Consider the following 24,443-nt stretch of genomic DNA (forward strand, 5'->3'; position numbering starts at 1 on the left):
CCTTGTCGTTATACTTTGAATCCAAATATACCCTTTTATTATACTTCGAGTTTAAATATATCCTTTCTCGTTAAAAATTGTCTAAAGTGGATATGAGATCTGACGTGGCACTAACAACTCAGTGAGGTGGACACCACATGGCATGCCACCTCACTACCCTAACTCATTTACCCCTCTCTTCCCCTTCTTCTTCCACCACTACCATCTCCTCCCCTCCATAACCATTAGCACCACCAAATCTCATCTATCGCGCACCAAAATCCGTAGTCAAATTTTCCTGTCTAAATTGAATACTAAATAGACCCATATTAACTAATCAATAATCTGACATAAAGAAATTTCACGTTTTTGTTCATCCTTGGAGAAGAGGAAGTGACAAAATAATTAAAACCACAGAAATTTGATAATGGTAGTAAAGTCACCAAATTCTCCAATTTCCCTCCATATTATTCTCATTCTCCTCGGTCCGCTCTTTTATCCCTACTTTGTCGTTAATGGTAATAAAATCAAAGGGAAAATAGAAGTGACTCAACTGAATCAATTGATTGAATTCGAAATATTCTGAATATATCGTGATCGGTAATTGATTATATTATGAATCAATCGGTGTGGTGGTGCTAATAGTTGCAAAGGTTGTTGAGGGAAGGAGATGGTAGTGGTGTAAGAAGAAGGAGAAGAGAGGGATAACTGGGTTGGGGTGGTGCGGTGGCATGCCATGTGGTGTCCACCTCACCGAGTTGTTAGTGCCACATCATATCTCATGTCCATCTTGGACAATTTTAACGGAGAAAGGGTATATTTGGACTCAAAGTATAAAAGAAGGGTATATTTGGACTCAAAGTATAACGACAAGGGCATAATTGGCCCAATAGTATAACGAAGGGTATGGATAAATTATTTCCCAAAGTTCAGGGGCATATTTGACCCTTTTCCGAAAAAAAAAAAAAAATTGAAATGAACCAAAATACTCCAATCAAAAAAAGTGGTATCAAAGTACCTTGCGTTAAAGGACTTAACCGTAACGGCACGGTTAAATCCAATAGCGCAGTAATTTACTTCGCTATAGGAAGGCCGTCAAAGGTTTAATAACGCAGAAAATTCTTGTGTTATTAAACCCATAAAATTAGGGCAGAACCTCCATTTTCCTAACACTACTCCATTCTCCTCCATTTTCACTCTTTTGCCATACTTTACCCCCTCATAAATCATGTCTCAAAATTCCGAATCATCGTTTTATGCTATATAACCCGACATATGTTATTGCGGTGTATACTGCTGGCGTAAAATTTCAAGGACTCCAGAAAATTCGGGCCGTCATTTTTTGGTGTTGTAAAGTGTCCGAAGTAAGTTTATTTTGCAACTTTTTATAGAGTTTTTGTCATATTATCTACATTTTGTACCTTACAAAACTAATGTTATTTGTTATTTTGTTAGGCAGATGGTGGGTGCAAATATTTTCGGTGGGACGATAAAGTTCCCGCGGATAAAACGGTGGTGGTGAAGTATAAAAAGCCTCCGGTTGATAGAGATAACGCGACTTCACGAAGCAATGTAGATACCGTGAAGTTTGATTTATAGTGTCAACTTAGGGAAGCTATAGAAAAAATTTAACTGTTGGAGATGTTGCTAAAAGAATCGGAAGAAAAAAAAAACATTTTCAAGGATAATCTTAGAGACTCTCAACGCGAGACAAATCCTTTAAAAGAGAAAGTGAAATTTTGGAGGATGATTTGTGGTCTCTTGTTGTTGTTTGTAATTTTGAAGTGTTGCACTGTCGGCTAGGTTTAATATTTCATATGTAGTTTGTTTTTATTTTTAGTAGTTTAACCTTTTATGTATTATGTATTTTCTATGTTTTTTTCTAATGCCCATACTCAGCACGGGACCAATTCTTATACTAAAATCCCAATGGATAATTATATTTATATATAATTTCAAAAATAATATTTTTGTTTGAAATACTACAATTACCTACTTGTTCCTAGTCTTCTAAGTGATAAATTTACTATAATATTTCGTAATTACCTTCCTTGATAAATCTTTCTTTATAAAGTAAAACAGGCTTCTATGTTGGAATATATTGATTAATGTTTCAAATCTTCTTAAAAATAAAATTTAATTATTTATGAAATCAATTCGATAAAAAGAAAAATAAACGAAAGATTCACAACTCTGCATTTGAATTTATTTTAAGCGAACGTCTATGTAGATTCAAGCATGTAAATTTGTTAGTAATATTTTATATAAACAAATTTGTGAGTAATACATAAACCAGGCATATGTTTATCATTAGTTTTACTTCATTGTCCCCCTTTTTTTTTTATCTCTATTTCTTTAGAATGCAACTCAATATCTTTTCTTCTTCGTTTCTTTTCCTAGTTGGTTTGCGCTTCCAAGTTTTTTCTCTCTTTAATTGTGTACTTCAATTATTCGTTATGAAGTAAATATAATTAACATTTCAAACCACAAGGTAGCTAAATGTTATAATGACAAACATGGTAGATATCTTTGAAATTACCCTATTTATTTTCTTGTTTACTCTTCACTTTACTCCCTCCATCCCAATTTATATGAGGATATTTGACTTGGCACACGGTTAATAATGAAATAAAGACTTTCGAAATTTGTGATCCAAAATAAGCCATATAAATTTGTTTGGCTAGAAAGCATTTCATTAAGGGTAAAATAGAAGTTTAAAGTTAAATTTATAATAAATTAGAAATGTTTCTTTTTTTTGGGACTGACCAAAAAGGAAAGTGTAAATAAATTGGGACGGGGGAGTATGTGTATTAATTATAAAAAAAGAAGTTTGACATGTATAATAGACTTTCTAGAAATTTAAATTGTACAAAAGTATTAAAAAAATGAACAAAAGTTTTTTTGTACTTTTAGTTACACGTGTTTATATTAGTTGGTGACATTAGGTTCATAACTTTTTAAGCATTTTAAAAGGACCTCAAAATATTTTAAAATAGATATTGCATCCTAAGTAATAAAGAAATATAATAGGGGTAAAAATGAGGCATATGAAAAAGTCATAATACATATCCTCTCCTGCAAAAAGTTAGTCAAAGAGGTCACATTACCAAAAAGGGCGTGAAGTGCCTTTATTTATGTGTAGTACCCTCTAGTAGATGAAGCAATAAAGGATAAAAACAGGGGGGAATTTGGAAGAGGAAACTTTTAGTTAGCAAGCCCAGTTATAATCTAACCAAGGACGACAAAACCCGTTAGATTGGCCCTTATATATATAGTAATGTATAAATATGCATATAGATAGTGTATAAATATAATATCGTATAAAGGTGCATATACACCTCTTATACATTGTTATACAGTGTATTTTTGCTACCTCGTATTGTATAAAGGTGTATAAGCAATGTATAAAGATGTATATATAATGTATAATAGTGTATAATGGTGAATATATACACCTTTTATACATTTTTATAGGATACATATGCATTCCCTAGAGGACTAATAAAATTCACTTTAACACCACCATATTTCCACCTAGCTATGCTAGAAACTTCATATACTGAATGAAAGACAAAAGTGAAGCAAAATTAGAACCCGATTGCGTTTTCCAATTTCAGATCTGAAAACTTGAGAAAATTATTTAGGGTCTTTGGTTCAAATTCTAACACTTTTGGTGAGTTCTAATTGATTTAAGCAACTGGGTTTCAAAGAACAATATGGGTTCCAATTCAGTGGTTCTTCTGTTTATGGTGATTTTGTGTGGTCTGTGTTTTCCCGGTTTCGGATAGTTTAGGATGAAGAAGGTGAAGGTGGGATCGGTGGTAGGAGGGTTGGCGAGGGCGGTAGCGATGGCGACACTCATCGTGCTCCACCGAATGCGGAAATCGAGTAAATGGGCACGTGATATGGCAATTCCGAAAGAATTGCAAATTAGATTGCCGAACGTACAATATAGGTAAGAAATTGATTATTGGGTTAATTTTGACAAACTAGATCACTAATAGGTATTGAGCGGTAATTATCCCTAACTTCAACTCATCAAATCTGCATTGCCTTACTCCCACAAGAGCCTAAAACTACGGTTCTCTTTACAAGAAAAATGGTCGAATTGATCAGCCTCAAAATAAGGATTTGTAAACATGAAGCAGCAATGTTTTATTTATACTTATCTACACTTGTGTACAACAATTTTACAGTTTATGTGACATTTACCTGTTGTAGTAGATAAGGCAATAACATATTTTATTTTTCAAAATTAAAACCTCTTTTTTTTTTTAGTTTTTTTTTTTATATATATTTTTTATATATATATATTATATATATATATATATATATATATATATTTTTTATGTTGAACTACTTTTAGATATCTTTTGGGTGTCTTGATAGTGTAATTTTTAATAGGCGTTTGGATTTAAAAAAAAACTCCCTTCATTCAAAAAATAAAAATTCACCAGTGTATAATCAAACACAATTTTAGGAATCTTTTTCTGAAAAAATGTTCATGTCCAATATAAGTTAAACTTTTAATTTTTTTGGTTTCCATTCGATGCCCAGTACCTACATTGGGTGGCCTCAACTAATTCATACGCAAGCCGCGTAAAGCCCATCTAAGGTGGAGCTCCAACTAATTTGGATTCGCGCCGCATAAAGCTCATCTAAGGGGGAGGCGCTCTCTCTCTAATATAGTCAAACTTCTCTATAATGGCAGTGTTTCTCCGAAAATCTCAAGACTGCTATAGTGAGCTGTTGTTATGTATGTATACGGCATTTGATGTTTAGATCTCGTTTAACTGTTATAAATAAAAGAACGAAAACAAGGCGGTTAGGCTACAGACACTCTACTCTCTCCCAGTACTACATGGTGGGATTCTACTGGGCTTGTTGTTGTTGTTGTTGTTGTTGTATAGTAATATGGTTTGGTCTTGCAAATTTCAAATTTGAATTTAGACTAATTACAACTACCAAAATCAAGGAAATAAGTATCAAATCTATACAAAATCGGTAGATAGGATATAGGTGATTTTGAAAAATTTCAAGACTAAATCAAATTACTATGACAAATATATTTTTTCCTTTTAGATATTCGTACTTGAAATTTACTATGTTCATGACGTTAATTATGGTTATCATAAATATTTTAATATTTTATTTTTATACATAATATATTTATTACAACATATTATTATATAATATTTGAATATGACTGTTATAGAGAGGTAATTTTACAGAAAGTAAAGCCACTGCGGAATATAGGTAGAATCTTTGTTATAGAGAAGTAAAATATAACATGAAAAATCAGTTCCGGAGAAAATCAGGCCATTATAGTGAAATGTTATTTTTAACTGTAATATTTTTTCCGTACCTATGGCTCGAACCTAAAACCTGTGGTTGCTAAACAAGTATCTGAGACAATGGTCGAAAATTTCTGTAAAAATACTACTATAACCGGCCTATATCTCATTCCAACCGGCACTCACTGCGCTATATAAAAACCTAGCATTAAAAAATCGAAAAAGGCTAAAGGTCAACAGATGATGAAGAAGAAGAAATCCAATTACGAAAAATGAAACTGAAACTACAAAAAAGACTAATCTTTTCAACCAAATTAGTGACAGCGAAGCGACACAAAAGTTCAATGTTTCCAGACAGAAAAAGTAGAAGAAGAAATCACTACCTTCTGATCAAATATTCAAAGGTATCTATTCTGTTTTATTGTGCTTTAACTTCTATAAGAATGGGGCTAAGCTTAGAAGGCAACAACAACAACAGTGTAACCCCACAAGTGGGGTCTAAGGAGGGTGCATGCACACCTTACCTCTACCTTTATGGGGTAGAGAGGTTGTTTGTGACAGAGCCTTAGTTAAAAGAAAGTGTAACCGAAGCAGGATAGAAAGGAAAATAACGACAACATAATAGCAAAATAAACAAAACAAACGAAGTAACATGTATTAGTAAAATTGAAGAATCGGTTACTATGCGAGTTATAATTTTGAGGTTATGCATTCTGGATTCTAGAAAAGGATAATATATTTAAGTTTTGAATAATTATTTATACATATCAACCATCAAGTGAATTTTAAAATACAATACAAGCCACTAAGTTCTGCTGAACCCGTAAGAAGGCTTGTAGATTCGCCCGTTGTTTGACTAACCACGATTTTTTTATCAAACCGCAGTTGTGGAGCCCTCAAATAATAATACTACAGAGCAAATGAATATTGGTGATTCTCAGGTGAGTTTTGATTTCACAGTGTGTAAAGGTGTTACTTACAATTGAGTTTAAATTCTTCTTGCTTCGACTGCGTGTGTTTGCTATGGTTAAAAACTTCTTTCAAATACTAAATCCCTATATATATGTGTGTGTGAGCTCAAAAGATTTAAACTACTAAAGCACTTGCCTTTGTCCTCTCGATCTAGGGTGCCATCGGAATTCACTTCCATGAGGAAATAATAATGGACATCCTCAGCTGGTTACCTGTGAAGTCTCTTTTCCGATTCAAATGTGTTTCAAAATTTTGGGATCTAACCTCCAACCCTTACTTTAAGATGAAGCATCAAAGTCATGCCAAGGGTTGTGAAATATCAAAGTTAATTTTGGAAGAATAATATCATAGATATTTAGAAGAGTTTCTAGAAGGTTATATTGTAATATCTTTGATATATATACTTAGGAAATGTCTATTCTAGACACTTAGATATTTGTAGTTGAGGATATTATCTAGATCCTTTTGTATCTAGAATAATATCATGATAGTCTAGAATAGTGGTAGGAGATAAGAGTAACTAGATTTTTCTTATGGATGTATCTAGAATAATATCTAGAACCATCCCTAGACAAGTATAAATAGGGGTGACTTTGAACATTTGTAATCAAGCCAAGTTAACCCAACCACAACAAAGCAATTGTAAACCTTCCTTTCCAAAGCTTCCTCTTCTTTTAATTGAATCTTAGATCTTAGTTAACGATCTTAGGCTAGCGAAGGTTTCTCCGATTTACTTTTCCGGTATATTTTCTCTACATGGTATCGAGCCATAGCCACCGGGTTTTATTTCAAGATCGGGTTAGTAGATTCAAGCTTGGTTTCTAAATGGATTTGAGCAGTCGTGTTAATAGACTGGGGATGGAGTTGTTAAATCAGTCCAATTACAAGGTATGGAAAACATGTATGGAGTCATACCTTATGGGTGAGGATTTTAGGGATGTTGTTAATGGTAGTTACACAAGTCCTCTGCGACGTGGAAAATAACGTACAAGTGAAACGAGATTAATGCGAAGGTGGAGTTCATCTAAAGAGGTCCGTCTAACTTGTTTGATCATATTATAAGTGCAAAATCGGCTCGTGAAATTTGGAGGACGAATTTGTTCAACAAGAAGGATGACATTACGAATATTGGAGAATGAATTGGCGAACACCACTCGGTAATCTTTCTATTACTTTTTTGAAAGATTAAGAACTTATGTTCGGAGATCTCATTATTAAATCCGGATGAGGCTATCTAGAAGCACGAATGAGAAGAATATCATTCGTGGTTTAAGAATATATTCCTTTTGAATAATTCAAGGGGATGGGCTTACACTTTGGAGGAGTTTGAGAATTTGTTGTCATCAACCATCAGCAGATGGCTAGTGTATGTTTTAAAGAAGGGGAGGAAATGCTCTTTATGGCAGACAAGAGAGGAACTGAGGAAAAACATTCAAAGATACGCCACGCTCTCGATCTCGAAAGTGTTTCCCCGTGAAAAGAGAGAGTCTACTAATAACTATAAGAAGACTCTCGAAATGTTACGGGTGTGGTAAAATGGGACACATAAAAAGATATTGCCAAACAAAAGAGAGCAACATGGCTCGAAGTTTTTGACGAAGAAAAGGATTAGGGAAGGTGCTTCGTAGGCGAGGCTTGTGGCTTCGCCCGATTTCGAAAAATCTGGATTCAAGAGATAATACGGTCCATTACGTGGAGAAGGAAGGCATGGGTGTCATCTTCAGGTGAGTTTTGACGGCGTGGTGGCGCTTATCGAAATCAACGAAACGGATAAAGGTGGTAATAAAAAGTCGGACGTGAGGGATGTTGAAGTTGAGTGTACGAAACTATATATGACAATAGTGACCATTTTGAAAGCATTTGAGTGGAAGTTGAAGTCTTTGGTCAATCATGGTCATAAAAAGTTAATCACTAGCTCGGATTACTAGAAGCGGATAGAGAGCGACGGTCAAATAAATGAAGAGGTTATGTGTGTGTGGTTCTCGGATGCTCAAAAGACAAACGGTTCATTGAGGAGTTGAAAAGGGCACTGGTGGATCCTACGGTGGTGTTTCGCGGGAAATTAATGGTCAATCGTCACCCGGCTCGGGCCATAACACGAATGTCAAGGAGCTTCCATGAAACTCAAGAATGTGAAACTCAGTATGAAGATGATTCACGTGGTTCGCAAAGGCCAAAAAGAAATATTGTCAAGTCTGGCCGCAACAGAGATGAAATTTTTATCAAGACGTATTCATGTTTCTTTGGAGGCCCAATTATTAGCGGAAAATCATCATCATTTGAAGAAGGAAGAGAAGTGTCGAGAAAATGTTGTTGAGGGATCTAAGGTTCTTCTCAAGTTCGGGATAGCTTCCAAAAAATTACTTTAAGGGGAAGTGTGAATTATTAAATTTAATTTTTGGAAGAATAAATATCATAGATATTTAGAAGAGTTTCTAGAAAGTTATATTGTAATATCTTTGATATATATGCTTAGGAAATGTCTAGAAATTCTAGACACTTAGATATTTGTAGTTGAGGGTAGAATTATCTAGATCCTTTTGTATCTAGAATAATATCATGATAGTCTAGAATCCTTTTGTATCTAGAATAATATCATGATAGTCTAGAATAGTGGTAGGAGATAAGAGTAACTAGATTTTTCTTATGTATCTAGAATAATATCTAGAACCATTAACAAGTATAAATCGGTGACTTTGAACATTTATAATCAGCCAAGTTAAACACAAACTTAAAGCAATTCAAGTAGCCTTTCCAAAGCTTCCTCCAGATTCAATCTTTCGATCTTAGTTAACTATCTTGCCGAAGGTTTCTGTTCTTTTCTTACGCTATATTTCTCTACAAGGATAACTTGAATTCCCTAAGATTTCTTTTTATGCATTACGACATGAGGAAGGATGATAAGTATAAATTCTATTCCTCTTCTTTATCGTCGGTTGAGGATGAACTTGATCGCCACTTGGTACAAACCCCGCTTTTTGCTTTGGATAGAGTTGGTTCTTCTCGGAGTTGTTGATCAAGACTTTTGCTTTGGAACCGAGAAGTAGTACTTCCCCATCCAGAATTTAGACTATTTGAATCTACTTTCGGATTGGGATGCGATGCAACTAGTGATGACTCTAAGATACTTAAAATTCACCTGAATGGTCAATCTTTTCAAAAACCATCCGGTGAGATTCTCGTGCTAAAAGTGGTTCTTGGAGAAAAAATTGTAACCCTCCAAATGGCAGTATTATCCCTTTGAGGGATAGCAGTCAGCTTTCGGATCCCTTGGTATTTGTACATGGAGCATTTCATTGGGTTGTGTTCTATTCTGTCGGTAATAATGGAAGAATTCCGTCGGTTGGAACAAAGAGAAGCAGATTTATTGGTTTCTGTTATCATTTAGCATCTCAAACGAGGTATACAGAGAGATATCTTTGCCAGAGCAATTTGGGATGATACTATCGTTTGTATCCCCGAAGTTGGTGTTTCTGTATTAGAAGGGATGCTTTGCGTTTATTCTACTTGTAATGAGGGGGGGCAGGCACTTTTGGGGGTAATGAAAGACTATGGTGTCAAGGAATATTGGACTGAATTGTAAACAATACAAAATACCGATCTTTATTCAGCCAAACCGATATATAGGTTTGCAGATGGTGAAGTGCTACTACGCTGCGGCAGTAAGAAATGTAATGGTTTCGTATTTAGGACATCCAAAGGACCATTTGAATTATGGCCTCGATCTAATTCCATGGTGGATGGAATTGTATTTATAGAAAGCTTGATCTCTCCCACATTACTCATTTAATATTTTCTTATGTATGATTGACACGTTTTATTTTTCCTCTAGGTGATCATGTAACAAACTCTTATTCTTATAAGTTTATCTATTGTGCGGCAATTTTTGGTTGTTCACCAATGCTATCAGGGTACTTTCAAATATTTAAATTTCATTTCACAAAACGTACATTCCATGTTCGATTTCACAATCAAAATTAAAACATTTAATTCTCGAAATTCGAATGGTGCCACAAATAGGGACACAGGGAGTATCTTTTAACGTTTGAGTAAACATGAGATCTTCTAAAACTAAATACTGCACACATATTGCATGAACTAAGATTCATTCTTCAACTCATCGAATCAGCATTGTCCTATAAAAGCATAAATTGCGGTAATAACAAAAGAATAGTGCTAATAGATGATTCTACTGATTAATGTCAACCTACATTCTAAATGAACTGTTATCCAGAGAACATAAATCTCTATTGAAAACATGAAAAAATAGAACAATGTTATCATAATATGAGTAATGTGCCCCTCTCCATGTTTGGCGTAGGCACATCCCAGCGATCCCAGAGTCAAATTTTCCGATCTGAGAACACCAGCTTGCTTATTCTAGTACGTTGGACAAGCAACAGGTAGGAAATGTTATAGACAAAAGGAACGACGAGCTTTCAGGGTACCCAAGTCTAATTAGATGCCTTGATTTTCACCCCTCAGGAGCAACGCAGGACGGAATCTTCAGCCTAAAACCAAAATATCAAACACAATATATTAGATTCAAAAGTTTTTGAAGATCAAACCAACATTTGGTCTTTACTAGTTAAGGCCATTAAACAATGCATGTCTTAAAGGTTGGCCTCTTTAGAAACAGAGGGCTCTATTTCAATGAACTGGAATTCTGATTCTTAGTTCAATTAAGTCCAATAGTTACCTCATTTGTTGAAATGTTGAAGTACAGAAGAACTATCTACAATAATTTGTTGAAATACACAAAATATAGATAAATGCTCCCTCTGTCCCAATTTGTTTGACACTTTCCGCTTTTTGAGAGTCAAACTTTTTAATTTTGACCGTGTGTTTGAACATAGAATCTTTAAATTTTTCAAAATAGAATTTACATATTTGAAAACTACGTAAAAGGTACTATAAGTCACCATCATTAATAATTTAAAATGTTTAAAAGACATGAAAAAATTACGGTCAAAGAACAACTCTTTTGACTCTCGAAAAGTGGAAAGTGTCAAACAAAGTAGGACGGAGTGAGTAGTTGATATAGGCGAATATGAACTAGAGATTAGAAGGATACAAGCATCTACAATCAGGAACCTGAGAGATAATTTCCACATCAAGACCTGCATAAACCGAACAAAAATAAAAATTAAATAAGAAAAAGAGAACAAGATGAGTTTGTAATGCCATATCTACGTACACACAACAAATAATGAATTAGAAATACACTATCAGGTAGCTCATCATCCAAAGTCCCTCGAGAGAACCTATTGTAGAACAAGTGTCTGTAGGCTCTAATTTTATGCAAAATCAAGTCAATAACCAATATCTACATTCCAAAACAAACAATTAGGAACTAAACCAAGAAAAGTCCACACATAGAATTTGAGTTTTTTTTTTTTCCCATTTCTCGTATCAATTACCATAAGTTCACATTCAATGTACTCATCAGCAGCTGCTTTGCAATTTCCCTGCACCAATGTAGAGCATCCAAAAATCAATGTTACGTAAAAAACTACTCCCTCCATCCCAAAATAAGTGTTGCTTTAGCAACAAAAAAAATTGTCCCAAAATAATTGCCGCTTTAGGAATTCAAGCCAATAATTAGTACTTAATTGTTTCCAACTATACCCTTATTTTAAAGAATTACTTCTTAATAGTGCTCAATTCTTAAGAAACGATTCAATTGTATGTGCTACTTTTCTTTTTTTAGCTTCTATCCAAAAGTATATCACCTCTCTATATAAATTAAACAATTTAATTTTATGAAATGATTCGATACACCAATATACAAAACATTTTATTTTGGACCACAATTTCAAAAGTCTTTCTTCTTAAAGCTTTTATCGTCGGGTCAAATGGTGTCGAGAGAATAGGGATGAGGGATACGTAGTATTTATTGTTTTTCTTAATGGGCGTGAAAAGAGCTAAAACGACACTTATTCTGAGACAAAGGGAGTAGTAATATATTGGCATTAATAATACTAAGAATGCTAGTAATGAAAATTGGAAGGTAAGGAAAGAAAATATATACGCATTTCATGAGGCGGATATTGCCAGGTGAATACAGTATGTAAAGTGTTGTCACTGAAAATCCACACTGAACACATCTAAAACTCATCTCTTTTTCACTTTCATTACCACATTTTATCTCCATTTTCCACAAAAACTTAGTAGCTCAATACTGTCAAAGAAAAATACATATCAGGGAATTAAAAAAAAAAAAAAAAGTTAAAATTTAATCAGGAAAGCATCTGAATCGGTGTTTTTGGTTTACAAACTTGATTTTATAGGACTAGACCGATATTGATGTCAGTTCCACCAATTCTGCATATAAGTCTAGCAACCCTGTCAAATTTTCCTATTTCTTCTGAAACTGATTCTCCATCTGCTACCCTGCACTCTGCAATGGTTATATTCTGGTCCCACTGCAATATATAGTATATAGGTTTTGCAAAATCATAAAAGCTCTTCTACACCCTATTTATCAATTTAGACTACATTAGTTAATTGACTTTAAAGTTAATTCAATTATTTATTCATGAATTACCCTGCTTACCCTATTTATTTGTTTGGTTTTAGATGATTATTATTATTAAAATTAGGTTGCAAGAAGTATTTTTCTCACAGCTTGCAAAATTTCAATGGCGAAAAAGGCTGTGGTAATCCCTAGAACGAAAGAATCTTTGGACTCTTTTTAATTACCTCTTACCTATTGAAATTACGCGAAGAAAAATCACATATGAAAATATGGAAGAGAAAAATTTATCGAAACAAAGTCATAAAACAATTTTTTTGTTGGTTTTAGATGATTATTATTATTAAATGATTATTATTATTAAAATTAGGTTGCAAGAAGTATTTTTCTCACAGCTTGCAAAATTTCAATGGCGAAAAAGGTTGTGTTAATCCCTAGAACGAAAGAATCTTTGGACTCTTTTTAATTTCCTCTTACCTATTGAAATTATGCGGAGAAAAACCACATGTGAAAATATGCAAGAGAAAAATTTATCGAAACAAAGTCATAAAACATTTTTTTTTTATGACCAAAGAAGAACATCAACTATCTCCGTATCTCATGTAAAATAAAAATCACCGCAAATTTATCAACCGAGATTATCAATTACTATCCTCTATCACTTCCTAACTTCTTTCTTTTTTAGACCCATTAAACCCATATTTCCCCCTTTTTTTACACTCACTTAGATTGCACGATGAAATTTATAAGCAAGCATAAGATACGAAAGTTGAATTCAACCACGCGTCGATGATGTTGCGGGATTATTTTGTAATTTTTATCTTATGTGTATATTCGGTTGTTATTTTCGGCATCCGATTGATGAATTTTTGACTAGTTAGCAAAATTCATGAATAGAATCTTGATGTGACTATCAGACTCTCAAGAGAAAAGTTAGATACCTGAGATTAATGAGATCTCGAAGAACTATGTCAGAAAAAAAAATTAATATATGACAAACGTTTATGAATGTAATATAGCGTAGAAAAATTGTAGAATATTTCGAGAATATGAAATCTAAACCTATTGAATAATGTAGTTATATAAATGATTTGTCAAAATGGAATCACAATAAATGTTTTGGATCGATAAATTAATGTGAAACCAAATAGATACTGTAAAATTAATGGAAGAAAAATCATGAGGTCTCTAATTTAGAAGTTATTAGTCAGGGAAAAAAAAAAGAGCATCTATCTAACTGAAACATCTCTACAGTGAGAAAATGGTTGGATGAAGAATCAGTTTCGGTGTTGCAGTCTCTTAACCAAGAGGATTCCCAGGCCACCAACTACAAATGTTGAGATGAGAGCTTTGGTTCTTGAGTCAATCTTCTCGGTCTTTCGCTGTCCGCGCACGGTGCCTAACCCAGTATTCTTCAACTTTCTACACTCATGTTAAGAAAATCATTAGCATAGTCAAGCAAACTAAACGGTGCACAGAAGGAGAAAAGGGCAGAAGACTAAGGGGAAATCAGTCATAATATTTTGTGTTTCAATAAGAAAAGCATCAAGAAGATGGCTAGTTACAAGAAACAAGAGAGACCCTCAACAAAGTGTCGGTCTAGGACAATGTTACTCCTTTTGCTGGTACCATACACAATTATAAGACTATCAAATTATAGTTTTGGGACATTCCCAATGTCAAATCTGTCATAAAATCTCAAAAGAGACCTCCGAAATAGACCAATTCAAGTATTAGATATTTAACTTCCAGAATTAGCCAAAACTGACTACAAAGTTGAAACAGAAGCATAAATAAGGAAGGGAAGAGTGCTCACATTGCCTTGGCATCAAAGAAGGGAAGGGGATGATTATCAAGGGAGAAGGCCTGAAGTGACTCCACGGATACACTAAAGATGCAGCTGTCCTGCTGTTTTTGCACGGCGAGGAAGGCCATTGTGAAACTTAAAGAAGGAGGATGTATAGGTTCATCAAGAATGACCACAAATTTTCCATTTCCCAGGCCAATCAAAATGGGGGAATAAGGCCGAAATTGGAGGGTGGGGCATCGATCTTTAAGAGATGGTGATACGGACCAGGTCTGAGAAACAATATCATAACCATACAAGCGCAGGTCACGGGCGAACCAATAGAATGTATTGTTATGGAAGACGGTTTTTAAATTATTGATAGCATGGAATAGTGGAGGGCTGTCAGGATGAGAGAACCAGCCGGCAAAGGAGGAGGAGGGATCAGGGGCGAACCTCAACGTTTTCGAATGAAAATTGAAAAACATGAGAGGGCGTTGAGGGGGGTCATAAAAGACAATATCGGTGGGCTCACCGTTTTCTCCTTTGACAAAAGCAGCATCAAAAGGATCATAGTCATAAAAATCTTCGACATCAGGATCTAGGTAGTGCCAAGTTTTGTCTTGGATGTCGTAAACTTCACCACACCTGTCCCAATCTGGGGCAAGTTCCTCGTCCTCATCTGGGGGACGATAGGCAGTGCCAAGAACAGCATATAGTTTTTTTCCACCAACGGCAGTGAAGAAGGGTGATGCACGGGGAATTTTCATGGAAGAAGATACGGTTTCCCAAACCGTAGGATCATCACTAGTCATGTTATGCTTGATCAACTCGTTACAAACGCGTGTCATCCCCTCACTATTCAACTTGATTCCGCCAATCCAGTAGATGTCATCACCAATAATGTCCCAGCTTCCTGCCCGTCCAAATCTTTCATGAGAGAGCAACGCAAAAGGAGAAATCGTTTTTCTGTCCCCTTTTTTCAATTTTCTTCTGCCCCCCAAGGTATTCTCAAGCTCCACGCGATAAAACATATCCTCATTATCTCCCATAGCACGGAAAATCACAGCAAACCTGCCTACTTCCATTGCACAGCACCCTTCCTTGTCCTCCTCTCCTCGTCTCAACACTTATACTTGGCTTTTCCTTTTCCCTTAGGGTTATACAGTTGGCCCAACCCTTAACTTATAAAACACAACCCCCCAACAAACCTTAAAATGCTCAAAATATTTAAAAGTTTAGAAATTGTCAAAAACAACCATATGCAGTTCACGTGACTCTCCCCAACAACATATCCTCCATAATTGTTTTTAGGATGTTTTCCTTTCTTGTGATTGATAAACCTTAGACTACGTTATTTAATTGACTTTAAAGTTAATTCAATTATTTATTCATGAATTACCCTGCTTGGCCCATTTATTTGTTGGTTTTAGATGATTATTATTAAAATTAGGTTGCAAGAAGTATTTTTCCCCAAACTCGCGAAATTTCAATGGCAAAAAAGACTGTGTTAATCCCTGGAACGAAAGAATCTTTGGACTCTTTTTAATTTCCTCTTACCTATTGAAATTACGCGGAGAAAAATCACATGTGAAAATATGCAAGAGAAAAATTTATTGAAACAAACTCATAAAACAATTTTTTTTTGTGACAAAAGAAGAACATCAACTATCTCCGCATTTCACATAAAATAAAAATCGTCGCAAATTTATCAACCGAGATTATTAATTACTTCCCTCTATCACTTCCTAACTTCTCTCTTTTTTACACCCATTAAACCTATGTTTCCCCCTCTTTTTACACTCACTTAGATTGCACGATGAAATTTATAAGCAAGCATGAGATATGAATGCTGAATTCAACCACGTGTCGATGATGTTGTGGGTTTATTTTGTAATTTTTATCTTATGTGGATATTCAGTTGTAACTTTCGGCATTCGATTGATGAATTTTCGACGAGTTAGCAAAATTCATGAATAGAATCTTGATGTGACTAGCATACTCTCAAGAGAAAAGTTAGGTACCTAAGACTAATGAGATCTCGATGAACTATGTCAGGTAAAAAAAAAAATGAAATTAATATATGACAAACGTTTATGAATGTAATATAGCGTTGAAAAAATATAGATTATTACGAGAATATGAAATCTAAACCTATTGAATAGTGCAGTTATATAAATGATTCGTCAAAATGGAATCACAAAATAAATGTTTCGGATCGATAAATTAATGTGAAACCAAATAGATACTGTAAAATTAATGGAAGAAAAATCATGAGGTCTCTGGTTTAGATGTTAATAGTCGGAAAAAAAAAAGCATCTATCTAATCTTTGCGGGGCTCAGTACCCGATAATTATACTGATGAAAAATAATAGATATCTAGTAGAATAATTGAGGTACGTGTAAGCTGGACGGATCGCTGTACTATCATACAAAAAAGTATACGTATTGTAACTTTTTCCCTTTGTCAATGTCTTTTAGAGTTTTACCAGTGAGTTTTCCTAGTAAAGGTTTCCAACGAGGTCCATTGCATATTTACCTCATTAGGATTTTTTCCCCCAGTGAGCTTCTTCATATAGAAGTTTTAAGAAGACATATACGATGCACATCAAATGAAAGTGTTATGAGTAAATTGAATAAAACGTCCATGTAATACTTTCATTTTTTTTTCTTAGCTAAGAACCTCTGATATCTTCCACAAGATATCATAGGAACGCTAAGAATGGAGAGACTCCAGGTTCCCTCCTTTAGGATTAGACCTAAGAAACACTCAGGGTAGCACTTTGAACCACCTTGAATTAGGTATAATTACAAGGGTACTTTGTTCCCTTTTTTGGTGCTCTATACTCTAGCTACCTGAACTTATTATCAGTGTATTAAGCTTTGAGTCCTGTCCTTGGAGGTTTTGGTTATGTCTCTCTCCAAGTGTAATTACTTTGTGAAATATACAAGATAGGGAACAATGCCGTGTCTAATTATAATCCCTAATTAGATGAAACATATATGTATACAATTGTAATTCATAATTAGATGTATCCCACTTTCTTTGACGTATTTGCTATTCCACAATCAATTAAACTCTTCGAAAATCGCACAATCTTTTTTAACCATCTATCAACAAAACATATAAGTGTCCAGAGGCGAATCCGGAATTTTAAGACTCTAGGTGATCATGTAACAAACTCTTATTCTTATAAGTTTATCTATTTTGCGGCAATTTTTGGTGGTTCACCAATGGCATCAGGGTACTTGTTTCATGTTCTCAAATATGTAAATTTCACTTCAAAAAACTTACATTCCATGTTCGAATTCACAATCAAAATTAAAAATTTAACTCCCATGTTCTAAAGCTAGATACTGCATACATATTGAATGAATTAAGATTCATTCTTCAACTCATCGAATCAGCATTGTCCTATAAAAGCATTAATTGTGGTAATAACAACAGAATAGTGCTAATAGATGATTCTCCTGATTAATGCTAACCTACATTCTAAATGAACTGTTATCCAGAGAACATAAATCTCTATTGAAAACATGAAAAAATAGAACAATGTTATCATAATATGAGTAACTATGCCCCTCAGGCATCCCAGCGATCATCAGAGTCAAATTTTCCGATCTGAGAACACCAACTTGCTTATTCTAGTATGTTGGACACGCAACAGGTAGGAAATGTTATAGACAAAAGAAACGACCAGCTTTCAGGGTACCCAAGTCTAATGAGACGATTTTAAATGCCTTGATTTACACCCCTCAGGAGCAACGCAAGATGGGATCTTCAGCCTAAAACCAAAATATAAACCACAATATATTAGATTCAAAAGTTATTGAAGATCAAAGCAGGGGAACGTGATTTAAGTAACCTCTGTTGCATCACCTGAACCATTTGGCATTTGAAATCACCCTCAAGCCAATGCCAGATGCAACCATTTAAAAGAGTATGTATCTATAAACTCTGCCAAATGACTACCAAAGAACTAGCTTTCGATATGCTCCAAGACCTTGAGTAACAAGGAATTTCATGGCATGTGCAGCAAAGCAGATCCATATGCATCTAATCATGCGGTCATCCGTGATCACTGGTTTACAATAGGGTAAAGTATGTCATCAAAACACACTACAAATATCAAACTTGTACAAAAAAGATCTTCTTTGATGAAAAAGAGAGTTCCTCCGCAGAAGAAATTCTTTTCTCAAGCCCTTGAAACCCCAATAGAAAGCTTAAAAAAATTCCACCATAGGATGTGTATACAAAGCTGTTATGGAGGCAGAATGTTCTCTTTGTTTTTGGGTGGCAACGTCGACTTATTTGGGCCTGTAAGGACACAGAAGCAGGAATAATGTAGAAGACACCAAGAAGCAACTACTAAAGCCAAGATATGACCCATGAGGACCCATAAATTTATTATAGGAATATAAGTGATATCTAGTAACCAACCTACAGAACAACTCTATTAATATAATTCTAATCTGAATTCTAAGAGTTCCATATAGCTATCAAGCTAACTCAATGGTTAAGACAGTGCTAACAGTATTATCTTTTAATGACCAAATGTTTGGCAGTGACACAGCAATTTAACTCCTGGTCAATATTCAAAACATGCACCACATTCTGGTTCGTCATTTCTTTTCCTTCATCTTCAACAATCCAGATTGTACTGTAGCCATGTGCATTCCCAGTTGTGCTTTATACCCAGTCAGCTCTCACTGTAACTCACTCTGCTAATGTTTGTTATACTGATGAAAACTGCTAAATTCTTAGAAAACACATAAGACGATCTCTAAAATGCCAATGTTAGAGTATATCAATCCAACAGATAAGTTAAGAAGAACACCAAAGCATTAACTCCTCAGAGGAAGGATAAAACATCATAACCTCTAGGTTCTGATGAATCCTACCAACCAATACCTTCACTCCCAAAGTCACAAAGCATGTATTTCCATCTTTAGGCCTTCACAGGGACACAACCAATGACATTTAACTAAATTCAAGAAGAGTTACACAAGCAGGGAACTCAATGTCAAAACTAGCGGGCAGACCTGGCACACTAAACTATCAAAATGGGGATAAATTAGCTCTGGCCTCGAAAATTTATGCCCAAGTCCACTCACCAATTCCCCAACTGAGGAAATAAACCATCGTGTCTACTTCCTGTACATTTTCATTTTTACACCAAAAGACTAAGAGGTTATGTGCTTTAATGTAAAATATTTTCCTCTTTACCTACAAAGTACCTCTCATTTCTCTCCCAGGGACCTAAACGTTTTTTAACTCTCTCACTCCGTTTAATGCAATAATTTATGTAGGCAGAGGGTCGCCCACAGTTTACGGAATATACAACAACAACATACCCAGTTAAATCCCACAATGTGGGGTCTGGGGAGGGTAAAGTGTACGCAGACCTTACCCCTACCTCGGAAGGCGGGGAGTTTAAGGAATATACAAAAAATAAAATAAAATTTCTGCAAAATAGAAGATCGTGTATGTTAGCCTAGATTCAGACCAAACTTGAATGACTTAAGTTTCCACATTGGAGATGGAAACAGAAAGCTCTCATGGCAAAGGTTAAATCTCCACCGTAAGACGAATTTCATAAACTGACAAATAGTCTAGTCCACATACTTCAAAGTTCAAATTATTTTGAAAAGAACTTCTTACCCAGTAATGCCAGTGCATTAGATGACACGACAAACATTTTAATGATGAAAACAACGGAAGAGGGAAACTCCCACACCTGTAAATAAATAAAAACATTAGTAGAAACGTATAATTGTAAAACAAGAAAGTTTCCAAGTAATTGTTACAATATGTGGCCAAATGACAGCAAAGAACATACCATCATGGCAATAACGAAAATCTTGAAGTAACTTGAAACGAGGATCGAAAGCAATATATGCTTACATCTGTTGATTTAAAATCCAAGTAAACAATAATCATAATCAACTTCAGCTCCAAAGATGAATATACTAACTTGACGTCTGAGGAAATAATTTAGACTAAAACCTCTTCACATGAAATGTATTTTCCAATTAAATATTAGAGGTAATCATCTGATCCTTAATCACTCCACCTATGCGAGCCAACCCGAAATAAAAGAGTAAGGTAGGTTAACATTCGTCAATTTACAATTGTCCACCTAATATGTGGAACGAAATGAATAGAGAGGATTCAGATAGCCCAATCCAGCGTATCATTCTTCACCACCTAATCCTTGATTTCACAAATTTGTCTGGTTAAATGTAAAAAGAAAGATAGGATTACCATTCTCTACTCAGTAAGAAAATTTTAGTGAATTCAAATCTTAGATAGGTTTAGACAAACTCAACTGACACTAAGAAACTCTAAAGCTCCATAAAAACCTTAGGCTGTCCTTGTCTGAAGGCTAACAAAATTGTTACACTTAAAATGACTTTTAATCAGCAGATCACATGTACTTATTGATTATAAAATATATAGAGGCTCAACGTGGTGCTGATAGAGTGGTTAAAGCATACCCAACAGGAAGTTCTGTCCAGAATGTTGTGTAGAATAACATGTAAATGAAATCGCGTCAAACATTTTTGAATGTCCAAAAGGAGAAAAAGGGACATTATTTTGGGCAAATAGAGTATTAAAAATCATAACAAATACTCCCTCCGTTTCAATTTATGTGAACTCATTTGACTGGACACAGAGTTTAAGAAAGAAGAGAAGACTTTTAAACTTGTGGTTCTAAATGAGTGACATATAGTTTGTGTGGCTATAAATCATTGCATAAAGGTAAATTGTTTCCATATATAGAAAGAGTTCATTCTTTTTGGCACGGATTAATAAGGAAATAGGTTCGCATAAATTGAAACAGAGGGAGTATAAACTAACCTATAAGATGAAGGAAAGCTTTACCTTGAATCTCCATTTGTTGAATTCAGAAACCTCCTTGTGCCAAATAGAATTATACCAAGAAACATGAGATTCCCAAAGAAGACTCCTACGAGCACCTAACCACAGCAACCATCACATTATGCTTAAAACAAAGATCTAGATCGACAGGAGGAGCGATTAGGCAGAGAAATAGAACTAATACAGATTTCAAGGTACGCACCTTTCCACAAAGCCCCAGAAATGAGGCAAAGCTTGCAGGCAAACTCCTCTCATCTTGAGTTGTGCATACCGCCAACATTTGGTCTTTACTAGTTAAGGCCATTAAACAATGCATGTCTTAAAGGTTGCCCTCTTTAGAAACAGAGGGCTCTATTTCAATGAACTGGAATTCTGATTCGTAGTTCAATAAAGTCCAATAGTTACCTCATTTGTTGCACTGTTGAAATACACAAAATATAGATAAACACTTGATATAGGTGAACATGAACTAGCGATTAGAAGGATACAAGCATCTAAAATCAGGAAGCCGAGAGATAATTTCCACAACAAGACCTGCATAAACCGAACAAGAAAGAAAAAGAGAACAGAGGAGTTTGTAATGCCACATCTACATATACACATCAAATAATGAACTAAGAAATATACTATCAGGTACCTCATCATCCAAAGTCCCTCGAGAGAACCTATTGTAGAACAAGTGTCTGTAGGCTCTAATTTTATGCAAAATCAAGTCAATAACCAATATCTACATTCCAAAACAAACAATTAGGAACTAAACCAAGAATGAAGTCTATACATAGAAATCGCGTTCTTTTTTTCTTTTCTTAAAAAAACATTTCTTGTATCAATTACCATAAGTTCACATTCAATGTACTCATCAGCAACTGCTTTGCAATTTCCCTGCACCAATGTAGAGCATCCAAAAATCAATGTTACATAAAAAACTACTCCCTCCATCCCAAAATAAGCGTCGTTTTAGCAAAAAATGTTTGTCCCAAAACAATTGTCGCTTTAAGAACTCAAGACAATAATTGGTAATTGTTTCCAACTATACGCCTTATATTAAAGAACTACTTCTTCTTAGTGCTCTATTCTCAAGAAACAACTACTCCCTCTGTCCCAATATGTCTCAAAAAGGATGATACATTTCTATATTTAGAAATAATTTAACTGAAAACTTCCCCTTTTACCCTTAATGAAATGATTTTCAGCCACACAAACATCTATGGCTTGTTTTAGACCACAAGTTTCAAAAGTTTTCCTCTTTTTCTCAAACCCCGTGTCTAGTCAAACTATATCACATAAATTGGGACGGAGGGGGTAATAAATAGGGGCAACTTAGTAAATGATACCTTGTATTTATTATTTTTCTTAATGAGCGTGAAAAGAGCTAAAACAACACTTATTCTAGGACAGAATGAATAGTATAATAATAATAATAATTATATGCTATTAATGAAAATTGGAAGGGTAAGGAAAGAAAATATACGCATTTCATGAGACGGATATTGCCAGGAGAATACTGTATGTAAAGTGTTGTCACTGAAAATCCACATTCAACACATCTATAACTCATCTCTTTTTCACTTTCATTACCACATTTTATCTCCATTTTCCACAAATACTTAGCACCTCAATACTGTAAAAAGAAAAATATATGTCACGGAATTTTGAAAAAAAAAAAAAAAAAAAAGTGAAATTGAATCAGGAAAGCATTCGAATTGGTGATTTTGCAATACAAACTTGATTTTATATATATATATATAGAGAGAGAGAGAAGGACTTTACATTTGCTGCTGTGATCGGCAAGGGTACGGATGGTCAGTGAGGATCTGGAGACTAAGAATTTTCCCTCATTTTTTCATCTGTTAAGGATTTCTTTGATAATTCCAATACTTTTTTAAAGAGTTTGGTGTCCCTCTACAAAATGTCACCTCTGTGTTAAGGGTCATATGAGAGTGAACTAATTAACTCGAAAAAATATAATAAATCCCATCTTTTGTCTCTTATTTATGGGAATGAGGAAATTTAGTTAATATATAAAAGGTGAATAGATGAGGTTTATATGTCTATATTCATTTTATAAGATTATTTAATTAATTAACTCGATATAATAGATCCATCTGTTTTTGTCTCTTATTTATGGTTTTTGTAAATGAGGACTAATTTTTCTTAGTAAAAATAAAAGCGAAATGAAACCTTTTTTTTTTTTTACTTAAGGGTGTGTTTGGTATGAAGGAAAATATTTTTCGAGAAATAATGACCTTATGTGGTAATAAAGTGAAACACATTATCTCAGAATTTATATACAACATAGATTTGTTTTTGTTTTTTTTAATGTTTCTATTATATTTTATAGGGGGTCATTTAATTAATTCATCCACTCTATGAAAAAATAATAAAACGTAGGTTAGTTCGAACTCACTCGAAATTTTAAAAAAAAATTCGCAAGCGAGTATCGTACACTTGTGAAGGAATTACGAAAGTTATAAGATAATTCGAGTTTATCTGCAGTTTTTTGTAAAGACCCTTTTTGGAAGGAATTCTAATTTGCGGACCTCAACAAAAGGTAAGCAAAGTATAAAAATAAAAAGCGAAATGAACCTTTTCTTTTTTTTTTTTTACTTAAGGGTGTGTTTGGTATGAAGGAAAATATTTTTCGAGAAATAACTGGGCTTCTTACTTATTTTCTAGTATTTGGTAAGTAAGCCAAACACATTATCTCAAGAGAATTTAAAAAATTTATATATGGTAAATTTAAAAACCACCCCAAAAGAAGGCGCAATCGCGCAAAAAAATATAAAATAAGCGAAAATAAAAAATTAATTAGCTCGTTTTGGCTTAAATTATTTATAAGCGAAAATTTTATAAGCCAAAAAAATAAGTTGGGCTACCCCAATTTATTTATTTTTAGCTTATAAGTTATTTCCAGCTTATAAGCTGCTTTTTTTAAGCCCATCCAAATAGGCTAATAATCTAGTTAAACACTAAGCGGGTGAGATTGGCTAGGGAGAGAGGGTTCAAGGAGTGCCAAGGGTGGGATGGTCAAGGGTTGGGGTTGGGGGCATTGGA

General features: G+C 34.3%; 3 protein-coding genes across 5 annotated transcripts; all 3 read right to left on the reverse strand.

The window, feature by feature from the left end:
• Nucleotides 1-10,353: 10,353 nt before the first annotated feature.
• Nucleotides 10,354-23,286, reverse strand: LOC132059046 (protein ARV 2-like). 2 transcript variants are annotated; one of them, XM_059451519.1, is made up of 11 exons: nucleotides 23,160-23,286; nucleotides 22,861-23,010; nucleotides 22,224-22,271; nucleotides 22,027-22,116; nucleotides 21,878-21,923; nucleotides 21,592-21,674; nucleotides 21,393-21,487; nucleotides 20,347-20,413; nucleotides 20,169-20,244; nucleotides 18,387-18,588; nucleotides 10,354-10,756 (listed from the first exon to the last, which is right to left on the reverse strand). In XM_059451519.1, exons 2-10 carry the CDS (start codon nucleotides 22,981-22,983, stop codon nucleotides 18,476-18,478), a joined length of 741 nt encoding a protein of 246 aa, XP_059307502.1. In that variant the 5' UTR covers nucleotides 22,984-23,010; nucleotides 23,160-23,286; the 3' UTR covers nucleotides 10,354-10,756; nucleotides 18,387-18,475. The 2 variants fall into 2 exon arrangements, with proteins under 2 accessions (XP_059307502.1, XP_059307501.1); XM_059451518.1 differs by lacking the exon at nucleotides 10,354-10,756 and adding an exon at nucleotides 17,880-18,292.
• LOC132059047 (protein ARV 1-like) lies at nucleotides 10,819-13,033 on the reverse strand. The gene is made up of 3 exons (XM_059451520.1): nucleotides 12,277-13,033; nucleotides 11,666-11,713; nucleotides 10,819-11,571 (listed from the first exon to the last, which is right to left on the reverse strand). The coding sequence occupies exons 1-3, from the start codon at nucleotides 12,397-12,399 to the stop codon at nucleotides 11,392-11,394; spliced, it is 351 nt and encodes a 116-aa protein (XP_059307503.1). The 5' UTR covers nucleotides 12,400-13,033; the 3' UTR covers nucleotides 10,819-11,391.
• LOC132059045 (uncharacterized) lies at nucleotides 13,382-16,185 on the reverse strand. Of its 2 annotated transcripts, none has more exons than XM_059451517.1 (2): nucleotides 14,542-16,185; nucleotides 13,382-14,142 (listed from the first exon to the last, which is right to left on the reverse strand). In XM_059451517.1, exons 1-2 carry the CDS (start codon nucleotides 15,592-15,594, stop codon nucleotides 14,083-14,085), a joined length of 1,113 nt encoding a protein of 370 aa, XP_059307500.1. In that variant the 5' UTR covers nucleotides 15,595-16,185; the 3' UTR covers nucleotides 13,382-14,082. The 2 variants fall into 2 exon arrangements, with proteins under 2 accessions (XP_059307500.1, XP_059307499.1); XM_059451516.1 differs by having other exon boundaries at nucleotides 13,385-14,142; nucleotides 14,537-16,173.
• Nucleotides 23,287-24,443: the final 1,157 nt, after the last annotated feature.

The sequence above is a fragment of the Lycium ferocissimum genome, chromosome 6 (assembly GCF_029784015.1).
Source record: "Lycium ferocissimum isolate CSIRO_LF1 chromosome 6, AGI_CSIRO_Lferr_CH_V1, whole genome shotgun sequence".
NCBI classification, from domain to species: Eukaryota; Viridiplantae; Streptophyta; class Magnoliopsida; order Solanales; family Solanaceae; genus Lycium; species Lycium ferocissimum.